General features: G+C 38.8%; 1 protein-coding gene across 1 annotated transcript in view; it reads right to left on the minus strand.

Annotated features, from left to right (window-relative positions):
* Positions 1-23090, minus strand: part of rasa1a (RAS p21 protein activator (GTPase activating protein) 1a) — a 61342-nt gene extending 38252 nt beyond the window's left edge. Inside the window, exon 1 of the mRNA XM_063017410.1 lies at positions 22179-23090. Coding sequence (XP_062873480.1) covers positions 22179-22555 — 377 coding nt within the window. The 5' untranslated portion in view covers positions 22556-23090. The remainder of the gene's footprint in view (positions 1-22178) is intronic.
* Between the last annotated feature and the right edge of the window lie 1456 nt (positions 23091-24546).

Below are 24546 nucleotides of genomic sequence, written 5' to 3' on the forward strand. Positions count from 1 at the left end.
GAAAGAAAGGGCTAGACAAAGAACAAGAAAGTACTTAAAGAAATACCTACTGAAAGACAGATTAAAAGAAAGAAAGAAAGAAAGAACCAAAGCAAGAAGTAATGAAAGAAAACAAAAAAGAAAGAAGTAAAGAAAATAAGAGAGAACCTAAGAAAAAAGTAATGAAAGAAAGAGGTAAGGAAAATAAGAAAGAAAGAAGTAAAAAAAATAAGAAAGAAAGAAAGAAAGAAAGAAAGAAAGAAAGAAAGAAAGAAAGAAAGAAAGAAAGGAAGGAAGGAAGGAAGGAAGGAAGGAAGGAAGGAAGGAAGGAAGGAAGGAAGGAAGGAAGGAAATAAAAGTTAGGGCTAGGCATAGAGCAAGAACAAGTAATTAAAGAATTTCCTACTGAAAGAAGGAAGGAAGGAAGGAAGGAAGGAAGGAAGGAAGGAAAACTAAAAAGAAAGTAAAGAAAATAAGAAAGAACGTAAGAAAGAAGTCGTGAAAGAAAGATAGAAACAAAGAGGTAAAGAAAATAAGAAAGAAAGAAGTAAAGAAAGAAGGAAGCAAGGAAGGAAGGAAGGAAGGAAGGAAGGAAGGAAATAAAAGTTATGGTTAGGCAAAGAACAAATACTTAAAGAAATACCTACTGAAAGACCTACTGAAAAATAAAAGAAGAAGAAAAAGGAAGAAAGAAAGAACCAAAGCAGGAACTACTAAAAAAGTAAAGAAAATAAGAAAGAACCAAAGAAAGTAATGAACGAAAGACAGAAAGAAAGAACTAAAGAAAATAAGAAGGAAGTAAATAAAATAAGGAAGGAAGGAAGAAAGGCAATAATCTGATACAAACTATAAGAGCAAAAGTATGTAGAAACCTGACTATACGCTCGTTTGACATCTCATTTTAGAACCATGGGAATTACTATGCAGTTGAACCCATTTTGTAGCTTTAGCAGCCTCCACTCTGCACCTTCTGTTGACAGGACATTTGTCTAGATAGTTTTGAATGTAAAACATCAGGAGCTGAATTTGATGTACCTGTTTTGAGTCTATAACGTAAGGCTTGCTTGCTCATTTGTTTATTAACTTCATTCCTCACAATACAATACTGATACGATTATGGCCCAATTAAAATGGTCAAATATAAGTGAACATAAGAAAGCAGACGCTTCACTAGCCTTGCTAGTTATGCTTAGCTCTGGTCAAACAGGTCAATGTTTAATTTATCAGGGCACGATTAAAATACTAGCGGTCAAGAGACCCTAAGTCAAACATTCATCAGCCTGAGGAATGCTTGAACATGTCAGAACATGAAATGTGGCAGTGAGAGGTCCGATAAACTCAGAGATGCAATTCAGATACATCATCCAATTATCAATCTCCTCTTTTTAAACTAATTACATAATTGAACCCCATCAAAAGGATGCATTTATCTACTTGTTTCACTACACGGTGCATTTGTAAATAGTCATAAGATCTGACCTACATTGCAGTGTGCGCTCCAGGGTGTTATGTGCAGCTGTTACAATTCCCCTATGTGTGTTCTAGAACATTTGTGTCCAGGCTGTGAGGGACTAAAGTTTGTGCACCACTGAACTTCCCAAACATATGTTTGTTTGTTTTTTTTGGTTAAATAAGCATCAGTGTGAAGTTTTTTGACCTTTTGCTGCACTAACAGTGTTCACTCTTCAAAAAAGGCCATCTGCCCAATATCCAGACCTGAACCCCAAACTCAAAAATTTTCCAGCTGATTTTGGAACATGACCACTTAGCAGATTAGCTTTCATTCGACTATTAAAGTGTCATGAAGTGACTGGTATTGAGTAATATGCCTCCCAGTAAACTGACTTCCAGATCAGACCATCTGATAATGTATTAAACCTTGGTGTTGTCCTGGATAACCAGCTGTCCTTCTCTCCTCATGTAGTCAGCATGACAAGATCGTGCCGGTTCCTCCTCTACATCATCAAGAAGATTCGGCCATTCCTCTCCATGGAAGCCACTCAGATTTTTGACCAGTTACTTGTAATCTCAAGGTTGGACTACTGCAACTCCCTCCTGGCAGGTGCTCCTATGTCCACTATTAAACCCTTGCTCGCCTGGTTTTTAACCAACCTAAACACTGCCACATCACCCCACTGCTGTGTTCTCCTCACTGGCTTCCTGTAGCTGCACACTAGGGCTGCAACTATCGATTATTTTTGTAATCGAGTATTCTATCCGATTATGTTATATTCCAGCGATTAATCGAGTAATCGGATAAGAAATGCTTTTGCTTTAAAAAAAGAGCAAAAATAAATACATATAAGATTAAATGCAACATGTCTGTTAAAACAAACTGTATATTTTTATTACTTGTATACAGGACAGTTTAAAGATAAACCGTTTATAATATATATATATATATATATTAGGGCTGTCGTTAATCGCGTTAATTAACGCGATTAACGCGTTAAAATTTTAATCGCGATTAAAAAAATTAATCGCGATTAAAAAAAAATATCTAACTATTTTTATTTGGCTGTTTGTGCCACATACATGTGTGTCTCTGTGGTAATTAACTGTATTTCAGATGAATTAGGATGTAAAGCGCATGAACTGTCCGATGATAAACTACTTTTAGCGGTTTTCACTTTTTGTACGTGTCGATGAAAAAATTAACGACACCACGCAAGCTTTGTAACGAGTATTTCCATTTGCTGCTAGAGCTGTCCATCAAAACCGTGTAGCTCCGTGTGAAACTCTGTGTGATGTTTCATCTCTACAGTTTATTCAGGTTATTCTATCACATGGTTATAAACATGATTTATATTTGTGATGTTTGTAGTTTTCTAAAAACACATTCGTATCTGATATTTATATGGACTAAGCGTTTACATGGACTGTTTTAATTAACACTTTTTTTTATATAGCTACAGTCAATTACTTATAGATAATGTCTGCTAACTTGACTGTTTCAGGTATTTATAGGTGTTTAAATGGTAATTTAGAACAGTATTTCCCAGTATTCTTTCTGCACAAACACAGTATTAAAGGGTTTTCTTAATAGATCTATGAAATAATCATATCTGTGTTTTGATGCTGTATTGATATATATTATATATATTATATGATATATATTATGATATATATATTAGATCAAAACATTATGGTTGGTGCACCTGTTTTCAGTGTCAGGGTCATGAACAGGAAAAGATCCTCACTTTTGTCAGATAATGTGCTTTCTACAATGAATTTAGATTTAATAATTTTATCATATTTTATGAATGTTTTATTGGTAAACACGTTCTTGCAATAACAATGTGCATAACTGTTCAAATTTTGCATAATTATTAGTTTGCGATTAATTGAGATGAATACATATATATTAGGGCTGTCACACGATTAAAAATTTTAATAGAGATTAATCGCGATTAATTTTGTTCTTTAATCGTGATTAATCTCGATTAAAATTTTTAATCGTGTGACAGCCCTAATATATATATATATATATATGAAGAAAAGAAACACGACAGTCTGGTGGTGTGGATATTGTTCTGAGTTTTAGTTTTTTCCAGTTTAAAATGATCTCAAACATTCAGTAATTTTCTCTGTTCGGCCCGCTATGCTCTCTCTCTCTCCCCATTTTGCAGTCCGCGCTATCAAATCTCGGCTGCATTTCAAATCGCTACTTTCATAGTAAACAGTACGCAGGCGAAAAGTACCCGGATTAAATCCTGTTAAGTCACGTTTAAGTGTGAGATTTGGGACGCAGCCCTCGGCTTCCTCACGTCACCTGCACACAGCGTGAACGCGTTGTTGAAGTCCGTGTGAAACACTGTGAGCTGTATATCGGTGTATGAAAACAAACGATTCCTTCGATGCAAAAAATTTGAATAGATGATTTTTAGTAATCGAATTACTCGAGTGATCGTTTCAGCCCTACTGCACACATTCAGTTTAAAACACTGATGCTCACCTACAAAGCCAAAAATAAACCAGACCCAAGCTACCTTCAATGTCTAATAAAACCCTGCTGTGTACCATGCAACTTGCTCGACTTGATCCTCCACCCAAAACTCAAGGAAGACGAGCATCAAGGCTCTTCTCTGTGCTTACACCCAAGTGGTGGAACGAGCTTCCTCTGTCTGTCCGAACATCTGAGTCTCATGCTGTCTTCAAAAGACAATTAAAACCAACCTCTTTACTAAGCACTTAAGCTGACATGTACTTACTAATGCTACTTTATTTCTTGCATAAAAAATTTTATAGGCTCTGCTCATAGTCTGTGTTCCAATTATTTCCAACAGTGTTAAACAGAGATAAGATTAGGGATGTGTGTTGGCCAATGAGGTTTTTTTTCCACACCAAACTTAGTACACCATTTCCTTGTGGTAACAGACTGTGGGTCACTTCTTCCTGTTTTAGCAGAGCAACGGCCTAGTGCACAAAATACAACCCCCTCACCTTAAAATACATTATGGTGATGTGTACAGAATTAAATGAATATGCAACAATTCTCAGTGAACAGAGGAACAGATTTATTGATGCATAGATGCAATATTTAGAACATAAGTCATTATTCTGAGTTTAAATGAAAACCATCTAGTTCTTTTGATAAATGTCAGTGTGCACTATTATTTAATCACAGTCTCAGTACTTGGTGGAACATCCTTTTGCCTTGAGATCCACTAATAAGCAATTTCAGTAGGTGCTAACAAGCTTCTGACAGCTCATGCTTGGAATCTTCACCCATTCTTCTTGTGCTAAGACTACCAGTTCATTAAGGTTTGATGGTTTATGTTGCAAGTTAACTGCTTTCTTTCAATTTGGGATTTAAATCTGGAGACTGAGAAGGCCACTCCAGGATTTCCTTGTCTGAGCTTTGGTTGACTTGGAAGTGTTTTTGGGATCATGGTCTTGCTAGAAAGTATAATTAACACCAAGGTTCAATTTAATCACAGAAGGCATAACAGTCCTCCTCGCAAAGCCTTAACAATCACATGGTCATTATTGCCAGTGTCTGCAGCAGAAACCCATCCCCACATCACTGACCCACCTTCACACTTGCCCATGAGGCAGAGTATTCCTCTAGTCACAGGCTTGCCTTGCCTTTCATGCACCAGAAAAACTGCTGATCCATATGAGTTTGAAAATGAAAAATTTATCCAAGGGTGTGTCTAGAATGTCTTAGAAATCTTATTATACAGGGTGTCCCTAAAGTCTGGACACAGGAAATGTCACTAACTAACTATATGTTTAATAAAATACACACACATACATATTGCATCATGAATAGTGGAAAACACATTGAAGATTTTATTGATTAATAATCTAATTTTAAAAAATGGTGTTGAAAATTGTATTGAAAATATGCATTTTGCCTTTGTGTCCAGACTTTAGGGACACCGTGTACACATTGCTCTTTTGCTGTGATTAAATGACCTCCTCTCTTAGCTCATTAGTTTTCACCATGGTTTTAAGTTTTTACCAACATACCGTGAACACATCTCTGGATGATGTTTATGCGACATCACAGTTGAAGCAAATTAAGGGTCTTTATTAAGTTCCCAATAGTTTAATCATGCTGTAACCAAACTTTAGTTCATACAGACTAACACTAGGTTTTAAGATGAGCAATATTATTTTGGGGTTGAATAATTGTGACATGGCAGTATTATCAAAAAGTACTGTTACTCTAAAATCATTCGTTTTGCCTTGCTTATTTGCTAAAGACTTCATTTAAAGCAAAAACAAGCTTTGCAAGAAAGCTTAAGAGTTAAATCCTTATTTTTGGAGGGTTAAATATTTCTAATTGCAACAGCATATAATTTTGAGGGGTTAAATATTTCAGATTGCATAATGTATATAAAACAATTACTGCATAAGCATTCACCTGGCATCCCCCCAACAGAACTCCAGACTGTAAAGTGTAATTTATCATTACAGAAAGTGTGATTCCATTACTCCAGAGACCAACCGAGGCTTTTTTACTCCACTATGTTCGGCATTGCAGCTGCTTGGCTATGCAATTCCAACCATAAAAATCTTGACAACAATTTCCAGTGTTGCTCCCAGAGGTCATCAGCATGCTAGAAATCATATTCCAAAATACTGAGCATAAATATGGACCCACAGCCACATCCCACTTGCGACTATATCAGACTCCTTTATTCGGAAGGCTTTCCACAAGGTTTTGCTACGTGTCTGTAAAAATATGTGTCAAAGATATTGTGTCCTACAGTCAGAAGAACATTTCTGGGACTAACTCATTGGAAAAGTGGCAGCCTATGCCAGTCCAACACAAAGCCAGTAAGTTTCTAGTATGACCTATCCCCTTGTTAATGTTTGTCCATAAACATGGCAGTATGCATAATTTTATGCACAGCTGTATAAAGTCTGTGCCTCATGGGGTCAGCAGTTGCACACCCGTAGATGCATGTACACTTCCAGTTCCAGACAATGCAAGCTGACCGATTTGCTCTGTGTAATAGAACAATTAACCTATTAGCAATTTAGCCATTGTTTTATTGATAAAGCTGTAAAAAGGGTTAACAAGGTCTTTATAACAGGTTAACTGCAAGTTCAGCTACAGCTATAATGGGGCTTTAATAAAAACAAGAGCTTTTCATAAACCAACCATGCATCCCGATTCACAAAAGCAAACAATTAGCTGTAATAAAAGAAGGAAAATTAAATGTAGTGATCCATCAGACCCAAACTTCACGACAAACTAAATAAAAAAAAAAAAGAATGAATTTCCACATCTTTAAGTCTGCTTACAGAGACACTCTTAAAGAACTTTTTCTACAGTCTGCGAGCAATCGGCGAGCGCTCGGCAAGCCGATCAGTCGTTGAACAGTTCACACATAGCGATCGAGAACCGATTTTCTAGCAAATCGGTAAGTGAAAATCAGGGCAAAAATCATGTAGTGTGAACTAGGCATTACCTCTTATTTGTCACTATTGCCATGTTTTCTTCTAGCATTGCTTTTTCTCATCAGCTTGTAGGGAGAGCCCAGGTCTACTAACAAAGGTATAAACTTAATCCAGGCAAATTATTTATTGTAAATAGAATACTCAAAAAACAGTCTGCATACAAATATATTTAATAACATTTCTGCTGTTTAAACTGTGTAGGGCACCTGTACAGAAAGTAGAGGAGCACAGAGATTAGGGCGTGGCTCTCGCACACAAATCCACAGAAAATTTACAGATACATAGGTGAATAAGAGGGTATGGGTGGACTGTGCACACATTGGAGTGTGTGTGTCAGGTGAATATACACCCTCCTTGGAAGCCTTGGAGTCCCCAGCAGCGGATTGGCTACGCTAAACTGGGGAAAAAAGGGTGTAAAATGCTTAAATAAATACTTTTAAAAGGGACTTCCTTGCAAAAAAGAAGTACATTTATAGCTATTATGAGATGCTTATGTCCAAAGCGACTCACTATTGTCACTGGATATAATGCAAGCTACTGAGGGTTAAGGCTCTTACTCAATGGCCCAACAGTGGAAACTTGACAGTGAGGAGGCTTGGATTAGTAACCTCCTGATCAATAGACCAGTAGCTTAACCACTTAGCCAACAAAGTGAGCTATTTGTTAACAATTATCCCCCAAGACGTCTTATTTCAATACTTCAGTTCCAATGGCAACCATGGAAGACAAGGTACACATAAATCAATACCACATTCTCTTCCTTTGTTAGTTTTAAACCTTCTGTAATAAAACTGGACCTGACTTCACTGGACATTCTGTTCATCCATGACAGCCATCCTGTGGAAAAACACCTTTCAATTTACAGCGCTTCAATTCAAAGCAAGAGCAGCCCCTGCTCGTTGAGATTTGATTGAGGGGTCACTTAAACTCTTTATTTTTCTCCCTCTCTTACTTTTACATCTTCCATCAAGATGCATTTATCCACCTCTCTTTTCCCTGATGGAACCCGACAGGCTAAGAATACATCTCCGAGGATGTCCAGTCACTGCTCATTAGCATCAGTGTAAAAGCAGACTGTACCGCTTGACATAAGAAATGTGCTGCTGCCACGCTGCTGGCTGTCATCTGGGAATCACATTCAGGAAGGATTTTGCAAACTTTCCTCTCCGTCAGTGAGTTTAACATGGCAGTTAGAAACTACACTTCATGCAGAATGCTTTTAAAATATTCACAGCTGAATAGTTAATAATATACAGTAGACCCTTGACTTACGAATTTAATTGGTTCTGAAGGGCTGTTCTTAAGTCAAAATGTTTGTTAGTTAAACCTGTTTTTCCCATGAGAAATAACGTAAATAGGATGAATCCGTGCCAGACCTCCCAAACCCCCCCTTACCTAATTTTTCTAATGTCTTAAATGGTCTTTTTTTGTTATAAATACAAGTATATTTTCCCTTAAATTTTAAATTATAGAATAAACATTACTGTAATAAACAATAATAAACAATACACAGTAGTACAGTACATAAAAAACACACATTACATTTCAGTACAGTACGTGTGCTGTACCATACACCATAATACATTTCCTTCTTTTTTTTTTTTTAAATGTATCTACCAGAAACAACAATAACTCTCATATTTCCTTCTTTATTCCAATAGTGTTGTATTTTTTAGGTACCTTCTTCTCTCACTCACTGTCCCCTCTGTCTGATACACTGTGACACCTACTGGCAGGAAAAATTATACAACACAACTACGCTTTCTCTGCAGCTTCTTTTTGGCCATTTTAATATAGAATTTTATAGAGAGAGAGCGAGAGAGAGAGAGAGAGAGAGAGAGTTGGAGTCAACTTGTTTGTGACGTCATGTGTTTTACGAATTTCGGTTCGTAACCCGAAATTTGTTTGTACATCAAGTTGAAAAAGATCGTTCGTAACCCAAAATGTTCATATGGTAAACCGTTCGTAACTCAAGGGTCTACTGTATTACCCAAGAAATAGCATTGCAGACAAATCAAAAGTGTGTGTTTTTTTTAAGCAATAATATACAGTGTATCACAAAAGTGAGTACACCCCTCACATTTCTGCAGATATTTAAGTATATCTTTTCATGGGACAACACTGACAAAATGACACTTTGACACAATGAAAAGTAGTCTGTGTGCAGCTTATATAACAGTGTAAATTTATTCTTCCCTCAAAATAACTCAATATACAGCCATTAATGTCTAAACCACCGGCAACAAAAGTGAGTACACCCCTAAGAGACTACACCGCTAAATGTCCAAATTGAGCACTGCTTGTCATTTTCCCTCCAAAATGTCATGTGACTCGTTAGTGTTACTAGGTCTCAGGTGTGCATAGGGAGCAGGTGTGTTCAATTTAGTAGTACAGCTCTCACACTCTCTCATACTGGTCACTGAAAGTTCCAACATGGCACCTCATGGCAAAGAACTCTCTGAGGATCTTAAAAGACGAATTGTTGCACTACATGAAGATGGCCAAGGCTACAAGAAGATTGCCAACACCCTGACACTGAGCTGCAGCACAGTGGCCAAGATCATCCAGCGTTTTAAAAGAGCAGGGTCCACTCAGAACAGACCTCGCGTTGGTCGTCCAAAGAAGCTGAGTGCACGTGCTCAGCGTCACATCCAACTGCTGTCTTTGAAAGATAGGCGCAGGAGTGCTGTCAGCATTGCTGCAGAGATTGAAAAGGTGGGGGGTCAGCCTGTCAGTGCTCGGACCATACGCCGCACACTACATCAAATTGGTCTGCATGGCTGTCACCCCAGAAGGAAGCCTCTTCTGAAGTCTCTACACAAGAAAGCCCGCAAACAGTTTGCTGAAGACATGTCAGCAAAGGACATGGATTACTGGAACCATGTCCTATGGTCTGATGAGACCAAGATTAATTTGTTTGGTTCAGATGGTCTCAAGCATGTGTGGCGGCAATCAGGTGAGGAGTACAAAGATAAGTGTGTCATGCCTACAGTCAAGCATGGTGGTGGGAATGCCATGGTCTGGGGCTGCATGAGTGCAGCAGGTGTTGGGGAGTTACATTTCATTGAGGGACACATGAACTCCAATATGTACTGTGAAATACTGAAGCAGAGCATGACCCCTCCCTCCGGAAACTGGGTCGCAGGGCAGTGTTCCAGCATGATAATGACCCCAAACACACCTCTAAGACGACCACTGCTTTATTGAAGAGGCTGAGGGTAAAGGTGATGGACTGGCCAAGCATGTCTCCAGACCTAAACCCAATAGAACATCTTTGGGGCATCCTCAAACGGAAGGTGGAGGAGCGCAAAGTCTCGAATATCCGCCAGCTCCATGATGTCGTCATGGAGGAGTGGAAAAGCATTCCAGTGGCAACCTGTGAAGCTCTGGTAAACCCCATGCCCAGGAGAGTTAAGGCAGTTCTGGGAAATAATGGTGGCCACACAAAATATTGACACTTCAGGAACTTTCACTAAGGGGTGTACTCACTTTTGTTGCCGGTGGTTTAGACATTAATGGCTGTATATTGAGTTATTTTGAGGGAAGAATAAATTTACACTGTTATATAAGCTGCACACAGACTACTTTTCATTGTGTCAAAGTGTCATTTTGTCAGTGTTGTCCCATGAAAAGATATACTTAAATATCTGCAGAAATGTGAGGGGTGTACTCACTTTTGTGATACACTGTACATTCTGCTTAATGGGGAACTAATTCAATGATCAACTCAACCACTGCTGTGGTCATCACTGTTTTCATGCAAAACAGAAACAGCTGGGTAGGAAAAACAGTAAGGTTCAATTCTGGCTTTAATAGCAGAGGGATACAGTGAGTGTTAGAAGGCTTCCCACCCATAAAATTTCAAAAACTGTGGTTTAAAACCAGGTCAAGGAGCAGACATCGGAAACAACAAAGCAACAGACCAGCAAAAAAAAAAAAAAAAAAACCTCTCTATTCACTCTCTTGACCACTAACTCATATTACGTGAATGCATATTTCACTTAACAATTGAGGATGACATCAAGTGACCTACAAAAAGAATGGCAAGCGGCATCTGGGATAAAGTGCATGGTGAAGTCATGCAAAACTAGAATAAAAACATGCATCAAAGAGAATCAAAGAAGATCCAGGCTGAGGTTTGCAAAAAACCAGAACTGTAGATGACCAATTTTCAGCATGGCCCAACTCCTGGTCATTTAACAGGTACCTGGAAAAACTTACAAGCCACAGTGTCTCAAACCCACTGTGAAATTTGGTGCATGATCTCTGATTATCTAAGGTGCTTCACCAAGGCTAGAATCCTTGTGATTTGTCCTTGTGTTGGACACATTAATCCAGTCATGTCAGCCAACTCTGAGAACTGGTATTTTTCCAGCAGGACAAAGCTCCTTGGCACAGAGAAAAATCAAACAAGGTGTGGATGAAATTCAAAAAAATCTAAACCCTTTATAGTCAACCCAATATCTAGACTCAAACCCCATTGAAAACCTCAGGAATGTGATCAAGAGAACAATGGATGTTCATATGACATCAACAACAGCCACTCTACACTAATTATTGCACCAAGAGTAGCATAAAAACAACCAACAGCAATATGAAAGATGAGCAATATGCAGAATGTGAAAATCACTCTTTATAAAAAATTAAAAAAGATAAACCTGTTCGGTTTGCATTTAATGGGGTCAGACAACACAGAAAAACTTTTTTTTTTATTTGACCCATGATTTTCTGGCAATAAATGCTCTAAACAATATTTTATTTGAATGTTAAATGTTGTACGTAGCTTGTAAAAAAAAAAATTTTGCATCATTCTTCCTCTCCACCAATGCCGATCCCCACTCTGATTGAGGAGAACGAAACTAACCCAAGCCCCCTCCGACACGTGGGCAGCAGACGTATGCATTTTGTCACCTACACTTTGACGAGTGCAATGCGGATCAGCACTGTGTATGGAAAGACACACCCTGACAGCACTTTTTTCCCGTTTCTGTGCAGGCGCCATCAATCAGCCAGCAGAGGTCATAACTGTATTAGTTATGAGAGAGTCCCTATCTGGCTTTAATATCCCACCCCTATCTGAACAACAGGCCAATCGTTGTTCATGTGGCTGTTCAGCCCAGCCGGCAGGCAGAGCTGAGACTCGATATGATGTATTCGAGATCCCAGCTCTGGTGTTCCATCGTGTGTTTTAACCGCTGCACCATCTGAGCGGCGGGAACAATAGGATTTTCTAAAATACAGCAATTGTAACAATAAAGCTTAATTATTATGGCATTATGCCATTTGATTGCCATTCCAAACCAGGCCAAAATATAATTACACATTTGTCCTAAATAAAGAAAGAATAATTACAAGAAGGTAGACCAGTTGACCCACACCACAATACACTCATAATGAATATGTTATGTTAGGAATGGGAAGTGGACAAGCGTGTGCGTCGCAAAAACAATGACCTAAAGCACCGGCAACAAAAATTAGGTACGGCAGTTTAAAAAGCTTAATTGCGAGATAAAAACTATACAACTCTGTGTAGAGCCTATTAAAAACTGTTTACTTAAAAGGAATAATCTAATAATCTTTTCAAAACATATTTCGACTAGGGGTGGCCAATTTGCCAATTTCTATTAACTGATAACCAACAAGCTCATAGCATCTCATTACAAAGTTAAACACAACACAGAGTATCATATCAACAAGTCTTTATACTCTGTTTAACCTTGTAAATGTGGCAGTAATGTAGAAAAGTAAGATCAACATAAGTTACAACTTCTGAATGCAGATTTTACATGGTAGCTGTTAGCAAACTGTTTATTACAAGCGCTAACTATACATGCTAAACATAGTAAGGAGATGCAGTTAGTATTTTTAGCTCTTTCTAACATTTTTAGTGTAGTTATAAGATGATGACCAGAGTTTTACATTGACACTGGAATATGAAACATGAAATCAGACTCCATACTGACACACAACCACTTCGTTTGTAATTTTATTGCATAATAATTCAGTTATTCATGACTGAAATAATCTGTATGGTTTACAACAGTTCTTTTTCATCTACGTAAATGTATTTGTAACTCTACTCCGGTGCATACACACCATCAGCTGTTTGAAATGAACTGAAATCACCTTTTTAACTAACAGCATTATTCGAACAATGAATTCTTTATCGGTCATCAGTTAATCATCCCTATTTTGAACTGAATACAAACCTTTTGTTATATTGTGAATGCGTATTTTCAATAGTTGCATTCTATGACTGCCCTACCCTTCCACTTACTACAATGTCAGCTGCAAAACTCTTTTCTTTTAATTACCACAAAAGAAAGAGAAAGACTACGAGTTACTTTACTTCCTCAGATCTGGCGCCAAGTCAAAAACCTATCCAGCTAATGAGGAATTCAAGTTTACAATGAGTCTAGGAAACACTAAAAGTTGGGTGGTAAAAAGGTAAGTACGGTAAGTTCAAAACTTGAGTTGATGTAAAGTTGACCGAGCACTTTAACAACTCAGTATAAAAAGTAAAAATCACTTTTGCTGACCGTGTATACTAAAAACACCTTGTGCCTGCGACACTTACATGTGTTACTATTTCTGGTGTTCTGTTGAATAATGTACCTCTGCCTACAGATGTAGCCCTCTTTCATGTGATATCTACTGCAAAGCTTCTTTTGACTTGGGGATATAATGTAAACCAAATGTTAGCAATTTAGCAGTGACTTAGCACATCAAATATGTGTATATTGTCAGTAGGTAAGTAAAGTCTGATTTTGTCATCTTATAAATGCAAATTAATTTGTTTGGTAAGCCAATAAAATCCTACATGTCCACAAAGTTATTATACAGCGATAGCTCCACCAATTAAGAGTTGTATTAGGATATAAACGGCCCTGAAAAAAACTATAATATAGTATATAATATGTAATAATACTATTTAATACTATAATATATATAAATATTGGTCTTGTTTCCCAACACGAAGCATCACAGCAAAATGTCTCGTCAAACACTGAACTCGCGTCAGAAAAAAAGAAACGTGTTTGAAAAGTTATTACATAGAAACCCACAGTAGCACAGAAAATCCCTGGACAAAGCAAACATCCTGTTAAAATCACTTTGCAAAATAGGCGTGATCAGACAAAGACGGTAGGTATTTAGATGTAAATAGTCTGCTATTACGGTCCACTTAGCATTTTAGCTATTCCTTACTTGTAATGTGGGAAATTATTGTGGTTATACAGACTATATAACTGCAGTGTAATGTAATGTATTGTAACTGTAATTGTAACCAGGTCCTATGTGTAAACAAAGCTTTATAATTTTGGGTTTTGCTGACAGTTTGCCTCACCTGTCCAAGTTGCTGTGAGCAAGCAAAGCTAATTTGGCCTACATGAACCACAAATGAAAATAAAGTCGCTACTGTTTGAAACATTGGAACTCAGCTTGGGTAAAACTGTAGTAAATCTCAGCTGGTACACTGCGATGATTCTGTCACAGATAGAAATTTGCAAATCAAAGTCCAAAAACTACAGTTAAATGACTTTTTGGTAAATTTCATTTACATAAAAAGTTGCCATCGTAAAACTGCTTAATTCTACTAATTAAACTGAAATAACTGCAATTTCAAACTGAGAATTTTACAAACAAAACCCTGTGTGCAGGGCTTAAAGGTGGATTGTTTTCTTCTTTATTTAACGGTATTTTCTGTCACTGTTTATTCTGAAATAAGAAATGTTATTACTACTACTTGTTGGTAAAAAAAAGGCAAAATGTTACGTTATTTAAAAAGAAACCTATTTAGAATTTGAAAAAGATTAGATTAAAAAGGTTTAAACTGTGAAAGCACATCTCATTTCAAAAGTAAGAAATATGGGGTGCTCAGGTGGTAAAACACACTAACCCACCAGTGCTGACATTGCAAATTGGAATCTCAGCTCTGCTATCGGCTGGCCAGGTGCCTATACAGACAATAATTGGCCTGTTCGGAGAAAAGAGGACCAGGGGGATTCCTCCTAACTGCTCTTAAGGGTCAGCGGCACTTGCACCAAGAGACGAGGGATAGTGGAGAAGGGTGCGTGACTCTCTGTACCCGGAGCGGACCTCAATCTGAACCCGTCTGGTGCAAACGAAAAGAAGCGGAGGATACTACAAACGGCAGAGGGAGTGTGTGTTTGTTACTATACAGTGACTCAATAAAGAACAGATAATGTTATATTGCAACCAATAAAAAGTATTGAAATGTGTTTTAATAACGTTAATTTTAAAACATATAATAATAATAATAATAAAGAACATTAATTTTGCTATTTATTTCTCAACCAAAATTATTCAAAACAATATAATTCTACTTCAAAATAACAACAAACATCAGAAAATGGAACACACATTTCTGCCCCACTTACGTCATCCTTTGCTGCATCCTTGCCTGTCCCACTCCACGCCTTGTGCACAAAGTAAAGCTGCTCAGCTGTTAAACTGCTAATATCTGCCTTTCCCGTCTCATCGGACATAGCTGATACTCCCACACAATCTCGGACATCTTCCGACAGAGCCACGGCAGCGTCAAGCTCATCATTCTCTCCTCAGGACAGCAAATAAACTACATTTACATCCACAGGACCAAAGCTAACCAGTTTTAAAAGAGCAAAGCTGAAGTGAACAGGGGTAGCACCTCTTTTACCATCATCTTTCATTCACGAGTCTAGAGTTGATTCTTCTCCAGACGTACGTTGGACGTTTCCATTAACGGGTCGCGTCCAGTGCTTTTCTGTGAGGGCAGTTGAAATGAGAAATAAGGTAGAGAACGAGAGCAGAGCAGCCGCGGTGTACACGCTGAGAGAGATTAGGATGCAGTGGTACTGAAATGGGCGTGGGATTTTGTCTGCGATTACAGATGGTCTGAAAACCTCACCACCCTCTCCCTCACTACCACTAACGTTTGTGAATGGATCACACACAGCGATGGATCGGAATTATTGAATAATTGATTAATAAGCCAACAGCCAACTTGTCAATTAAGTAAGACTGCCTAGAAAGTCTTAATCTAGATATTTTCCTTTGACTTAATTTAAACCAATAAAGTCACACAGCTCACTGAATTAAAAGTGCTGACTAAGGGCACTAGGAGATGCTTTAAAATAAAATGAACAGTGCATGGCTTCTAGGGATGCAAACCAAATGTCATTAGTTGATATTTAACCATTAACCTACAAGCTTATAGTGTACCATCTCAAAAGCATACTGAAACAAAAACACCATGGGCTGAACGAGTTCAACTTCCTAAATCTAGAGATGCTGTCATGCACAATACAGTAGTTCCGTCAGTCATTATTTAAAAAATACAAGTACATATTGTTTTCCTGTTCGTTTTAAAGCAGCAGAGTGCTCTGTATACATGTGGTGAGTTTTACAGACTGTACCTGTACAGAAGGCTGTCTGTAATAGCTTACCCACACCCATCTTAAATCTTTTTCATTGTTGTTTATTACTTAATTTTAAACTTAAACTGCTTGTTTTGTGGGAAAAGGTAACATTTTCTTCGTGCAGTCAGGCGACAGTGCTACCCACTTAGCCACCGTGCTGACATAAGGGCAGTATGAGTGCATGAACACAACAAGACACAAAAGCTGGGACACCCCTAATTAAATATATCAATAGGGGATTATTTTAGTATAACATGTTCCTCTCTACATGTTATGGCTTTATGTATCAGTTCACTGCTGGCTGTTAAAAAGAAGAGCCAGATGGCATCAGTGCTGGTGGGGTGGCCTTCGTTGGCCAGCATGAATGTTGTACATGAGAAAAAAAGCGGACAAGAAAGTATGGGGGGAATGGATATGTCTAAATTATAAACTTAAACAAATGGAATGTAATGGCACATTTAACGTTGGTTTTATTTTCAAAAATAAGTAGGTAAGTTTAAAAAAAAAAGTACACATTTGCAGAAATTTGACTAGTGCTGTCCAATCTTTTCAGTCCTGTAATAAATGTGGTAGTGGTAGCTCATTCGTTAAGATACTGGACTAGTAATCAGAAGGTTGCGGGTTCAGGCCTCACCACCGCGAAGTTGCGACTGTTGGGTCCCTGAGCAAGGCCCTTAACCCTCAATTGCTCAAACTGTTTTTAGTTATAATTGTAAGTCACTTTGGATAAAAGCATCTGCTAAATGCTGCAAATGTAAATTTAGGGCATTTGTAGCCAAGAGGTTACTGGACTAGTAATCAAAAGGTCGCTAGTGGTCACTGTTGGGCCCTTGAGCAAGGCCCTTCACCCTCAATTTCTTAGACAGTATACTGTCACACTACTCCAAGTCGCTTTGGATAATAGCGTCTGCTAAATACCGAAAATGAAAATGAAATGAAATAAAACTTTCACCCACAAGAAATTACAAAATGCACTTCACAAAAAATGAAAAAGGTCTATTGAAAGGCAAAGCCTTTTTAATTTTAATAGCCTATGTAATTTCAGTCCTGTCCTATTTGAAGTTTTGCTGGCTCCATGTTTCTATTGAAACAATTAGCCAGCAGGGTGCTCGATTAACAGTTCCCAAAAAGGGAACGTTTTATTACACTCTGTATATCTGGCAAGCCCATTACCAATGCCACAGACCTTAAAATCCAAATTATTCCAGCTCCAAATTGAAACCATGTATAATTTAAAATCCACTCTAGTCTGTGGGGAGAACAAAACTACCAACCACTCATTTTCATGTGAGCTGATGTCACTTGTCATATTCCATTTTTTATCATTAAGTTTGTATTCGTCATTAAGCGGCAAGCTGATTAGCAGCTGTGAAATATTTATAACTCTGCTGGAACTGCTGTTTGTGAATGAACTGCGTTGTAGAGGCGTAAATGGTCATAGCTGTCTATCGGATGCTAAACCTCACAACGTGTAGTCACACATGTTGCAAACAAAAAAGCTTCTTCAAATTTGTGATTTTTTTTTTACTTCCCCAACAATTAGGTTTGCACATCAACTAAAATTATCTTTATTTAAAAGATCTTCTTTACTGCAGCCTGAATCCAAATAAATCTGATACTATGATGTTCTCAACCACTATTATGACTGGATTAGGAAAGTTAGATTGGCAAATACAACAAGATTTATTTATAGGACTGAAAGAGGATGCGGGCACTGTGGTGGCACAAAGGTCTATAATGCTACCACCACTGAAATCCTGTTTTTTAATCTTAGCTGTGTTATTGTCAGCCATGACTGCATACGTCTTAGATTGTTCTGGTCAAAGCCTTGCAATGGATTGGAACCCTGTCCGGGGTGTTCCTGCCTTGTGCCTAGTGAGTTCCGGTGGAAATGGACTCATCACATTCCTGACCAGGATAAAGAGGTTGTTAAAAAGTAAAATAAAAATGCAGTCCGGAAAACAACTTTTCTATTTTTCTGAACACTAAATGAAGATGAAAGTAATGCATGAAAGCATAAGCACCTATTTTAACACAGGGTTTCAGTATAAGCAGTACTATTTATTTTCAATAAAGTGCAAACAATTAAGAGTTAAGGGTCTTGCTCAGGGGCCCAAGAGTGACAACTTGGCAGTGGTGTGGCTTGAAACAGCAACTTTTTGGCTTGAAACAGCAATAAACGCCACCAGTATTTTTTGTCAGTGTTTACTATTTCTGGGTAATCGCCTCTCCAGACGCACACATGCAGACACAGAAAATCAATAGCAAGCCGACTGCCCATATACATGACTTCAATAAACCAATTACTGAAACCAGGTAACCTAATAGGATTACTCATACACCATATAAGACATTAAAGTGAGCTGTTTATATCATCAGTTGAATAATCAGATCACGGCCATGGCTTAATCAGAATAAGTGTGCATGTAAACCCACTCAGTGACTAAAAATTAACTGGAGACATCAGCCCACTGAGCATATGCTGGGTCTAGTCACCAATGAAGTCACCAATCAAGGGAGAACTTGCGCACCTTCTCAGATCATCTCATTTATTTTAGTGTTATCTTGGTCACATTTATTTTACACGCAGACTTAGTTAGCAAGTTGCGCGTTTCACACTGGCTTTAAATCAGTCGGGGGAAAACATGTTTAAAAAGAGTTTGCACAGACAGTCAAGGAACAAGACTGTGGAGAGCAAATGTCTGTAGTAAAAAAATTCAAAATAAATTATGGCTGTGCCATTCAAACCGAATATATGCCGAGCTTTAATGGGCAAAAGTATGGTGGTCCATGTATACTAGTCAGTAACAGCATTGAATTATTATACCAGTCGGAACATTGCATAAAGACTTGATGAGTATTACATTTTTCATGCATATGGCTGTATTGATCCTCACATTGCTAGGCCTGGTAAGGGACAGGGATTTCGACATGGTTAAACACAGCTGCTTTATTTAAGATAAATTAGAAAGAAAAATCAGAAAATAAACAAACAAATTTTGATGTTAATGGTGATGGATTATGACGCATCTGTCGGAACTAAACCACACATTCAAACCACAACGTCATACACATTTTTTTAATACCACCAAGAGTTAGTCAGCAGTTTGATTTAGAAGGTGCTTCAAAGTTTAAGGATGATGGGACAGCATGATTTAGCTATAATGGTTAACAATTACCAATGTTGTTGGTTAAAATTGCCATTTATTGCCATTCTTGACAGCTAAATATTTATTTTTGATTTTTTTGAAGTGTCTGAGACTAGTACTAGCATGAATATGTATTAATATGCGTCAGCCCCAATGAGAGTAAGCAGGTGTTGTGCAGAACTATGACTTGGCAGAACAATTGTATGCTTTGCCCATTCATCTTTCATGCACATGTTTCACTTGATATGTCTTTCCTAAATCTGATTTTTTTTTCAAATCTGTAGCAGGTTTTACTAGTTAGATCTCCGCTGAGACCAGTTTCTTTCACTAGTTAGCTATTTCCTGAGGAAGGTTTTGTTAAGAAAACAATAAAGCATTCATTTGTTGGTGGACTAGGTGATTTTAAGAATGGATCATTTATTTACTATTAGTTGGGCAGATATTTCAGAATGTTACAGGTGCCTACAGTGGGGCCAAAAATATTTAGTCAGCCACTGATTGTGCAGGTTCTCCTACTTAGAAAGATGAGAGAGGTCTGTAATTTTCATCATAGATACACTTCAACTATGAGAGACAAAATAAGAAAAAAAATCCAGGAAATCACATTGTAGGATTTTTAAAGAATTTATTTGTAAATTATGGTGGAAAATAAGTATTTGGTCAATAACAAAAGTTCAACTCAATACTTTGTAACATAACCTTTGTTGGCAATGACAGAGGTCAAACGTTTCATGTAAGTCTTCACCAGGTTTGCACACACTGTAGCTGGTATTTTGGCCCATTCCTCCATGCAGATCTCCTCTAGAGCAGTGATGTTTTGGGGCTGTCGCTGGGCAACACGGACTCCACAAATTTTCTATGGGGTTGAGGTCTGGAGACTGGCTAGGCCACTCCAGGACCTTGAAATGCTTTTTACGGAGTCACTCCTTCGTTGCCCGAGCGGTGTGTTTGGGATCATGGTCATGCTGGAAGACCCAGCCACGTTCCATCTTCAATGCTCTCACTGATGGAAGGAGGTTTTGGCTTAAAATCTCACGATACATGGCCCCGTTCATTCTTCCCTTAACACGGATCAGTCGTCCTGTCCCCTTTGCAGAAAAACAGCCCCAAAGCATGATGTTTCCACCCCCATGCTTCACAGTAGGTATGGTGTTCTTGGGTTTTTCTTCTTCCTCCAAACACGACGAGTTGAGTTTTTACCAAAAAGTTCCATTTTGGTTTCATCTGACCACATGATATTCTCCCAATCCTCTTCTGGATCATCCATATGCTCTCTGGCAAACTTCAGATAGGCCTGGACATGTACTGGCTTAAGCAGGGGGACATGCCTGGCACTGCAGGATTTGAGTCCCTCTCGGCGTAGTGTGTTTACTGATGGTAGCCTTTGTTACTTTGGTCCCAGCTCTTTGCAGGTCATTCATCAGGTCCCTCTGTGTAGTTCTGGGATTTTTGCTCACCGTTCTCATGATCATTTTGACCCCACGGGATGAGATCTTGACCCCAAGGGAGATTATCAATGGTCTTGTATGTCTTCCATTTTCTTACAATTGTTCCCACAGTCGATTTATTCACACCAACCTGCTTGCCTATTGTAGATTCACTCTTCCCAGCCTGGTGCAGGTCTACAATTTTCTTCCTGGTGTCCTTCGACAGCTCTTTGGTCTTGGCCATGGTTGAGTTTGGAGTCTGACTGTTTGAGGCTGTAGACAGGTGTCTTTTATACAGATAACGAGGTCAAACAGGTGCCATTAATACAGGCAACGAGTGGAGGACAGAAGAGCTTCTTAAAGAAGAAGTTACAGGTCTGTGAGAGCCAGAAATCTTGCTTGTTTGTTATTGACCAAATACTTATTTGCGAATACTATAATACTATAATTTACGAATAAATTCTTTAAAAATCCTACAATGTGATTTCCTGGATTTTTTTTTCTCATTTTTTCTCTCATAGTTGAAGTGTACCTATGATGAAAATTACAGACCTCTCTCATCTTTCTAAGTAGGAGAACCTGCACAATGGCTGACTAAATACTTTTTGACCCCACTGTATCGAGGTTAATGGGTGGTATGAATTGGGAAAACCTCTGCCTTGGAAATTATGTCAAAGTATTCACCTGTGTGGTGGACTGCCTAATAATAAGATTTGTTTTTATTTGCCCACTATGACTTATCACTTTAAATAGATCGTCCACTATTTTGTTTTCTCTATCAACAAATTTTGAGATCTGCATTAGATTTTCCAGGTATTTCCTGAGGCATATTCCACTAGACAGCTCAGTTAAGATCACTGCTCGTCAGTAAAATGAAAGGCTGATAATGGGACAAAAGCTTGCTGGTTAATATAAGGTTCAAATAAGTAGAACAGCAAGAACACTGGAACACTGAGACATCTGTTTGTTGGGTTAGATGATCCTAATAATTTATTATTACCCACAATTAGACATATGTTTGATCCCACTAAATGCTTTTCTTAAAATCTAAATTTAAAGCCAAACATTGGATCTTCTTGGGGCATATTTTATTAATCAGATCTTTCATTAAATCAAAGCTAGTAAGAAAATGTAAATGATTACAACAGATTACGTTACTTTTGCAGTAAATTACAGCACATATTTAGATCAAAGATATATCTCACATGTTGGATCTTTCCTGAGGCATATTTTACTTTTCAGATGGTTAATTAGACCATGTCCAGTTAAGAAAAGACAATAATGCCTACTGGTTAGTGGGTGGTGCGGACAGGGAGAACACAGCCTCCTCTTCCTCGTACTCGGCTCCGTCCTGCTGGTCGCCCTCATCCACGCTGCCCTGGGCTCCGGAACCAGAGAACAACATAGGAGGAGGAGGAAGCGGGGGTAAACCTGCAGGCCCGTCCGGTGCCGCCGAACTGGGAGATGTGCGGCTGTCTGGTCCATCCGATCCGGGGGAGTAACAGCCTCCTGAGCTCGACCCGGCCCTGTTTAGCTCCTCTCCGGCCACCGGGTAGATCATCATGCTGCTAAGATTGTCCAGCGGGCGGAAGTCGGTTGTCACCCTCACCCGAGTCGATTTGGTACAGAACGGAAACTGAGCCGATTCGGGGCCTCCGCCGTCCATTAAACTGTGCAGCCAGAAGAGAACCTGCTCCTGCTTTCTTTAATATAAACGCTTTGCGAAAAGCGCCCGAAACTTTCTCTGTGTACACCGTTAGCTGGCTGCTAGTCCCACAACACACGACGGGTAGCTAGCTAGCCAAGGCTAGCTGACGGCACACTTGACGAGTTATGTTTTCATTGTTTCCACAGTTTCGAGTTTAGAGCAGGAAAATGACACGAATTCGAAATTATAAAAGTAAAAATAGCAGAAAAACGAAATATTTCCCTCAGTGCTGTCGCGGCGCTACTTTTCGTTAGCACACTTGACGGGAATGAGGGAGTGCTTTTATTGTCAGGGTTTATGCGCAAGGCTTTCCCTGCCTTTTATTTCTGTTTAGAATTAGTTCCAAACACCCAAACTGCTCTCTGAAACGCTCGACGGTTTTCCTCTAGTATCCGTCACTCTCCTCCTTATTCCTTTCCAATGACATAGCGCGTTATAACGCTTTATTCCTGAGAAAGTTTCAGCTTTATGTAGAGATTCTGCTGCACTGCTGCTCCCAGTCTCACTCGTCTCCCTGCGCGTGCCCGTCAGCGCCGCGCGCAGACTCAGCTAACACAGCGCCGAGCACATCGATCACATCTGCTATCAGTATTAGCTACAGTTAGCTCTTAAATGTTTGCTATCTTTGTTTAAAGATAGTTCAAATGTTTTATATCAGATACATATTAAACCCTTAATAAAAACATTTATTTTTGGAACATAAAACTTATTTAAACTGCTATTTTAACAAATAGTTGACATATTAGTACACTTGCATTACTACTGTATGTTCAATTTTTTACATGACAGCACTAACTAACAGCACTTTTTATATATGAATAAAACATTATGATTATTATTAATAATATTAAATCTTTTTTTAATCTGCACCGTGGCTTAGTGGGTAGCACTGTCGCCTCACAGCAAGAAGGTCCCGGGTTCGATCCCCATGTGGCGCGGTCCGGGTCCTTTCTTTGCGCGGAGTTCGCATGTTCTCCCCGTGTCCGCGTGGGTTTCCTCCGGGTGCTCCGGTAGGGTTGCCAACTTTCAGAACTGGAAATAAGGAACACCCTGGGCTGGCAGGTTGGCGGAAGGCATAGGGTGGGGGGTGAGATGGTGGGTGTTTACCTGAGCGGGGGGGGTAGGCGGTTAGGGTTGCACCTATAAAAAATATAACGGGTCTTACACTGTGATAGGAACATTATCAAAATGTTTTATTTAGGCTGTTTAACATTTATTATTTTCATTCTTTATGATAATAAATCAGAACCATATTTTAAGTAAAACAACATGCATAAAGAACATCAAACAACATTTTTACATAAACCATCTTCACACTGACATGCAGCCCCTGGTTCTGGACTGCGTTGCTTAGGGGGGCAGTGAGAAAATCTGGGGGAGGGGGCATAGTGCTGGCCCTGTCTGTGTTACTTTAGTTTCGCCCTAAGCCAGATTCGAACCTAGGGCGGAAACATATGCGTGATGCGCTCTGCCCACTGCGCTACAGTTAACAGTGAAGTAATAAACCGGTTGTTATGCTGATATGCCTGCGCACACACGGCGTTACTAAGACTAAAAGTGAATACGTACTACTTAAAATAATAACCAAACGCTTTCTAATTACCAAGGGTAGTGACAGTTTCCTTCTGTTTCATACATATCGCCCTGTCTCAGTCTGATCTGCAGCATTTCTCTCCCATTGATAAAAATACGGAACAAAGCACGTCCCGTATCAGTTCAATACGGAACGGCACGTTTATTTTCCAAATAAGGAACGATTCCGTATTTTATGGGACGGTTGGCAACCCTATGCTCCGGTTTCCTCCCAGTCCAAAAACATGCCACCAGGCTAATTGGAAATGCTGAATTGTCCTATAGATACCTAGCCGCTAGATGCACAAACCAGTGCATTGTAGTGCACAAGCCCGGATAAAATAGGGAGGGTTGTGTTAGGAAGGGCATCCGGCGTA

This window comes from Trichomycterus rosablanca, chromosome 21 (genome assembly GCF_030014385.1).
Source record: "Trichomycterus rosablanca isolate fTriRos1 chromosome 21, fTriRos1.hap1, whole genome shotgun sequence".
Lineage (NCBI taxonomy): Eukaryota > Metazoa > Chordata > Actinopteri > Siluriformes > Trichomycteridae > Trichomycterus > Trichomycterus rosablanca.